The sequence below is a fragment of the Hemibagrus wyckioides genome, linkage group LG02, assembly GCF_019097595.1.
Source record: "Hemibagrus wyckioides isolate EC202008001 linkage group LG02, SWU_Hwy_1.0, whole genome shotgun sequence".
Classification (NCBI taxonomy): Eukaryota; Metazoa; Chordata; class Actinopteri; order Siluriformes; family Bagridae; genus Hemibagrus; species Hemibagrus wyckioides.
In genome coordinates this window covers 20,296,929-20,303,856 of record NC_080711.1, presented here as the reverse complement: position 1 = coordinate 20,303,856, position 6,928 = coordinate 20,296,929, and the positions used below count along the sequence as shown (strand labels likewise).

Sequence of the window (6,928 nt, the reverse complement as noted above, 5' to 3'; positions counted from 1 at the left end):
TGGTTCACATATTACGTTCTGTTTGCACATTATAATAAATAGAATCTGCATTTATATTTTTACTTTATTTATTAGTACTACACATCCATTTAATCCTGAAATCCTGAGTTTGATATTTTCTATTTTGTTTATTTCAGATATATTAATCTTAATAGGACTTGAAAGTAGGAATAAATCAAAATTAATAATAATAATAATAATAATAATAATAATAATAATAATAATAATAATAATAATAATAATAATAATAATCAAGAATAAAAAAAGCACTGCTTTTATTTAACAAAACAAAATACAACTACATTAAATGTAACAGAAGTAAACCAGAACTATGACATGGAAACTTAAATAACCTCAACAAAACATGACTATAACATAAAAACCATATATAAAGCAGCACATCAAGGGAAAACAAATGACAGGTGAGAAATCGAGAAAACACATGAGGAAAGGGCGTGGCACCACCACGCAGACCCCTAGAGGTCTGGAAAGGAACTGTCCCTAAAACTCCTGACAAAATACAAGCCACAGACATTTAAATCAACACCACTGAAAGTTTTAGCCATCATATAAACTGAAAGTCTATTTACAGCTGAACAATATTAGATATTTATCATCATTTATTGCATAACCTTTTTTAAAAAATAAAAATATGGACACTTCTTATGTGCAGCTCTTTTGTTAAATAGAGAAGCAGAAATGTTGGTTTGAAAAAAAATTGAGCAACTCAAACAATGTGTGATCTGCTTAGGAAGCTGCAGCTTTGTGGGTTAACACTTAAAAATACAACAAGATACTTCCTTTTTATTTTCTCTACAATCATGAAACAATTTTTTAATCAAGTCCCAAAAGCCTTACTTATGATTAAGGACCATGGTGATGACACCAGCATGAAAACAAGAAAAAACAACAGCAAAACTTATATATAAGCTTTTATTTCTAAACAAGAATAAAAAATTTTGTTGAGATCTATAACAGTCATCTGAAATGCATCTCTCTTTCTCATACACACACACACACACACACAGGGAAATTTAACATAGTCAATACACCAACTGACATGTTTTGGGAGGTCAGAGGAAACCACATGGATGCAGTGAGCACATGTAAAACTCCATATAAACAGTTACAAACAGTTACAGCTTGAAAAAATCAGCAGTTGCATAACCAGAAACTGAAATAGTTTCACTGTAAGTGGAGTTTAGTTTGTATGGGTGGAATGTCATCAACTTCCTCTACCAGGATGATCAGAGAAACAAAGCTCTGTACAAAAAAAATCTATGTTAATGCTTCATCCTGAAACAGACTGAGATTGTGTCACTCACTGACTGTGCTGGACCCCTGAGTACACACACTCTTCCTGTACTTTGGACACTTTGCTCTTCTTTTGTGCAGGAGTGTTAAACACCAGCTCTCCGTACTGCACCTCGTCCTCTTTCTTCTTCTGGTTGGAAGTGACCACTGTGCCGTACTCCACACCCTCGTACTGCACTGGGGCTGAACCACAAGACAACACCACACAGAGAAATCACAGATGAAATAAAATTTATTCATGTACATAGTATATGGTGGAGCATTAGCATTAGCATTAGCTGTGGGCGGAGAGGAGGCAAAGTTTACATATGTTTTGTATGTTAGAGCTAAGCAGCACAAAACTGTGTGTGTGTGTGTGTGTGTGCATGTGTGTAAATATAGTCGCTGAATCCATACCGCTGGGAGTGAAGTCACGCTCTATTGCACTTTTGCACTTCGGTCTAAATAAATTCCTAAATAATCTGCAGATTATTCAGACTCCATGGCTCAGATTTGGAGAACAACTATTAGCTAAAATGTAAAAGATCTTACCAGACAAGGTTAACTGACTGGCACTAATAACTAAGAGCACAACATTAAACAGCAATAAACATTTCAGATTTCTTATATTCTGTCTCAATACTGATGTACCAAAAGTCACGTACTGGGTCTTGTCTTTGTCCTGTTCATGGCTGTATGGGAGACCTCCGCGTACACAAGCTCCTTGTCATCCTGAGAAGGGGCTGTCAACAAAACACACATCTATTAAACTACATAATGCTACAGAAGATCACAAAAGATTCAGAAATACACTCACTGTCTGCTTTATTATCCTCTACACCTGACACATGATTGGCTGTTATAAAATCATCATAAAGTACAATTTATACAAGATCATACAGATACAGATCAAGCGCAAGCACAAAGAAATAAATATGTGATCTTAAATAAATAACTTGTTGTTTGTCAGATGGGCTGAATTAAATTTCAGAAACTACAAAAATCCTAAAATGTGATTTTTAAAAAAATGACTTTAACGGTTGAATGTTTGTGAGTGTCAGGCAACGAATTTCTCACGATTTTGAGCCAACTCTGTGTAGATGCCTTCTGACCTTTTCTCCTTAGACCTTGTCTCTTCTTGTAGACGCAGAACGCTAAGACAACTAGTACCGTGAGAATCCCACAAACCGAGCTCAGGATAAGCAGAATGAGATCTCCAAGAAGAACAGACAAAAAGATTTCAGTAATTTATTGTGTACATATGTGAAGAGAAATTCAGGCCATGAAATTGACAACAATGTTCCCAAGTGATAATGCTGCCAGTAATGCCTTATCGTTACTGTAACTGTTAATGAATTTATTATTTAAAAAAAAACTCACCAGTACATTTCAGGAGTTCGATGGAATTGTGGTCACGACTGATATGATTGTCGACATGGCAGGTGACGTTTTCATTATGCTTTTTATCCAGTACGAGAGTTCTGTTGTCTTCCTCCAACCGAGTGATTGATCCAGAAGTCCAGCTGAAGTGGAGGTTGTCTCCATCAGCAGAACAGTACACTTTCCTGACCTTAAGAAACAAGCAGCTGTAGGACAATTTCACTGAGGACACCCTGGCTGTAGATTAGAGATAAACACTATTACTACAGACACCATGAGAGTTAAACTGGTAATCATACAAAAATGCAAGAACAAATCAAAAACACAGCAAGATAAACTCAAATATAGATGTGACAAATAAATATTTAATTTCTAACAACATTAATAGTCTAGATTTTTTTGTTGTTGTTTTGTTAAGTATGTGCATGTCTGCATTTTTAATTAGATGAAGCCTCATTTGCATGAATAAAAAATAAAATATAAAAAGAAAGCTTGAGAGACTCTGTTGTGTGGATGAATATTTAGATTTCATATGTTTATGAAATCACTTGTAGTGTGCTCTGTAATGTGTTTTTCTTTTGAATAAAATAAAGGCAGACAAACAATATAGATAACAGCACAGGAGATTTAAAAATAAATAAATGATATTCATAAGAATGTTCTCACAATGTTTTGAGATTGGGCAGAATTTTTTCTGGTCTGGGTGCAAGTGGGGTAAACGCAGCTTGTTTTACCAGACATCTGTCTGTTTTCTCTCTGTATTCACAAACTCCTTCATTGGATTTTTGTTCATCAAATCATTCTTTATAAAAGACAGACTCACCAGGACATTGGTGAAGTTCAACAGTATTGTGGTCATGACTGACGTGATTTTCTACATGGCAGGTAACTTTTCCTTGATGGTCTTGTTCCAGTATGACAGTGCTGGTCCCATTCTCCAGTTGAGGGAGCGCGTTAAACTCAGAAGACCAGCTGAAGTGAAGGTTGTCTCCATCAGCAGAACAGTTAACTCTCATTCCAGGGTACAAGCAGCTGTATGTCACTTTCACTGAGGACACCTGAGCTGCAGATTAGAGATAAACACCTCAGAATAAATTAATAAACACATTATCAAACAAAAATGCAAAATTCTAACATAAAAAACCCTAAATTTATTTCTGCAAATAAATATGTACATTTCTGCATTTGAATTTAATGGAGCCATAAAAAAAAATCAATTAAAAAAGAAATCTTGACAGAGAGACTATAGTGTGGATGAATGTTTATATTTAATATATTTTTAAATTAAATTGTAGTGTGCTGTGTGATGTGATTAGAGGTCGTGTGGTCCTACCTTCAATGTTCACCTGGAGAGTATAACTGCCTTTATTTCTCCCATCTACATCATAGATGTTTAAAGTGTATGTTCCAGAGTCGTTCCTCTCTGCACTGGTTAGTATCATAGTTTTAGTATCATTAACAAACTGCCATCTTGGGAGACGTGGTGTTGGTGGGGAACTTTGGGTTTTTCTATATCTTAAAATTAAACTAGTGTTTGTCTTTAGTTCAAACCCATCCTCCCAGGGTATTTGCAGTTGCAGATGTTGTCCCACAGCTACATAACACTGATTACTCTCATTAAATCTACAGACCACATGATCCTGAAACAGCGAACCTGCAGATGAAGAAAAACATCAGCAGCATTCTGTTAATATTATTGGGCACTGAAACACACCTCTGATCTGTGTAAATGTCTCCAAATGATAATTTACTTATTTGTTAAATTGTATTTGGGAATAAAATGTCAGGAAAAACATAACAGCACAGGTGGTTAAAGCAGTGGTTCCCAACCTAGGGGTCGTGACCCCCACCAGGGGTCGCTAAACATTTATGAGGGGTCATCAAGCTCACTCTAGTTTTAGGGTTACAAAAATTTTTTTTATATTGTATTATATTATTATTATTATTATTATAATTCAATTTGTAATATTTTAATAATGGTTAATATATGAAAAGTAATTTCCCTAACATTGCGAATTTCACACTGTGTATCGCGAGAGTGGGAATAGACAGAGGCAGCTTAAAATACACACATGGGACAAACAAAAAGACGCGGTAAAGCGAATATGTCAAAGCGCCAGGGAGAAGAGAAAATGTTTGTGCTAAAAAGAAAACAAGGATTTATTTGGACAGTTATCATGAACTCGGTTTCATTCAAGCAATGGACAAGGTGAGAATTGAGTGTGTAATCTGTGGAGAGAGACTAGCTAATGAAAGCGTGAAGCCCTGCAAACTGAGGAGACATCAGAGCACCAAACACCCACAGATGGTTGGTAAACCCCGAGAATTTTTCCAAAGGAGAAAAGAACTTGTTATATCAAATAGGCCCCAGAACATCAGAGATGCAGTGTCTAAAGTTGGAAATGAAAATAGACAGGCAATGGTTGCATCCTTTGAGTGCGCTCTCTTGATTGCCCAGTCAAAAAAGCCGCCCACCATCGGGGTAACTCTGCTCAAACCCGCATGTGTAAAAATGGCAGAAATAATGTGCAGGACACAAGTGGCTTCTAAACTTAAAACTGTACCTCTGTCCAATAATACAGTAAAAGACAGAATTGATAGAATGGCGAATGATGTTGAGAACACGTTGGTTGAAAAAAAGTTAAAGATCCATCCATTTTCTATCCAAATTGATGAAACTTCCAATGTGGCAGATGAGGCGGTACACGTTGCATATGTGCAGTACATTGAAGATGCCAAAATAAAGCAGGACATTCTTTTGTCTACTTTTGTGCGGATGCAAATATTCTGGAATGCAAGAAAATTGTTGACGCATTTGTGCAGAAAGTGGAATTCAAAAAGAATAAACTGATAAAATGGGACCTACAACACTTTCCATCACTTCTCATACAGACTGGGGCACATTTACCCAAATCCTTCAGCAGTGAGTTCACACATCACATGGATCTGCTACAGGAGGAAATGAAATCACGATTCTCAGATGTTGATGAGCATAATGCACATGGGTAATGGAGCCATTCACTGCAAAGGAGGAGGATGTGGACGTGGTTTAGCAGCAGAGGATGAGCTCTTGGATGTCAAGTCAAATTCTTTTCTGAGGAGATTCTTTACCGATCACAGGTACAAACGGTTCTGGCTGGTGAAAAGATCCGACTTTGCGTCTAAGCTTGCGCGCTACGCCACAACCAGACTCATCCTGCCTTTCACCACAACATACCTCTTTACATGTTAACACTGATAATGGAGAAGAAAAACCTGTACAGAGTTAAGCAGTAGGATCAGAATTATTACATATTAAAATATATTAGGCTTTATTTTCTTAGGATTTTTTTTTTATTAAATCATAATTTGATTGATGAAGAACATTAGATGTATTAGATTAGATTCTCTACATTAGATGTACAGGAAGTATTCACTAAAAGACCATGAAGCTGAAACTGTACAACTGCACATGTAGTAAGTAAAAGAATCATGCATTATTAGATAATAAATCTATAAAACCTACCCATGGCAACTTGGGTGTAAATCAACAGGACTCCAAAAATGACCTGTATTCTCATTTCGCCCAGAGAACCGTCCTCTCTCTGTACTTGATAGAGATCTTGGTACTGAGTGATGAACAAATACAAAAGCAAGATGAAGCTCTTTCACAGCACTAATAATACTATACTGAGAAATAGAGGAAGTTCCATGCATCGTCTAGGCCTCTTGACTTGCAAGCAAGAAACTTGGAAGTGGTAGAGCACCACTGTGGTTTGGTCGTCTTGTCTGAGAAAATATTTTCACGCACATACTTACATGGTCATACATGGTCAATAAACCTCTCGCAACAGCCTGGTCCTTTTTTTAGGTACAGTAATCCCCTGCTATATCACGGTCCCGGTGTATCGCAATATATTATTTGTAACATAACGAATTTTTTTGCGGATTTTTCCAGTATAACTGTATAGTTTTTTATTTATTAATCAAAAAAAATAATACAAATACAATTGTTAATTACAAAATATAAACATTAATTACAATAAAGTAAAATGTTAATAATATATCAAATACTGTACAGCGTAGCGTTGTTTAGGAAAGCCCAGTGCGGGGAAGCTGAAAATCAAAATACAACATGGCTGGAGGAACGAGTCTGGCCACTCAGAATGTCCCATTCATTTAATCATGGTAATAATTCTCCAGCATCCAAGTTCTTCACATGTCACTGTCCCGAGTGTTTCATTTTGTTCTGTGTACGCTGTATTTTTTTTTACGG

At 36.2% G+C, this 6,928-nt stretch overlaps 1 protein-coding gene across 1 annotated transcript; it reads right to left on the bottom strand.

Annotated features, from left to right (window-relative positions):
- Positions 1–342: 342 nt before the first annotated feature.
- LOC131371112 (uncharacterized) lies at positions 343–3,735 on the bottom strand. Its single transcript, XM_058418885.1, has 5 exons — positions 3,497–3,735; positions 2,674–2,910; positions 2,406–2,507; positions 1,959–2,036; positions 343–1,497 (listed from the first exon to the last, which is right to left on the bottom strand). The coding sequence occupies exons 1-5, from the start codon at positions 3,687–3,689 to the stop codon at positions 1,322–1,324; spliced, it is 786 nt and encodes a 261-aa protein (XP_058274868.1). The 5' UTR covers positions 3,690–3,735; the 3' UTR covers positions 343–1,321.
- Between the last annotated feature and the right edge of the window lie 3,193 nt (positions 3,736–6,928).

Excerpts from the sequence above, each read along its gene's own strand:
- LOC131371112 (XM_058418885.1), bottom strand. The coding sequence starts at position 3,689 with ATGAGAGTTAACTGTTCTGCTGATGGAGACAACCTTCACTTCAGCTGG. Across the intron at positions 2,508-2,673 it reads CGAACTCCTGAAATGTACTG|ATCTCATTCTGCTTATCCTG; the intron begins GTGAGTTTTTTT and ends TTCTTCTTGGAG. Across the intron at positions 2,037-2,405 it reads ACAAGGTCTAAGGAGAAAAG|CCCCTTCTCAGGATGACAAG; the intron begins GTCAGAAGGCAT and ends TTTTGTTGACAG.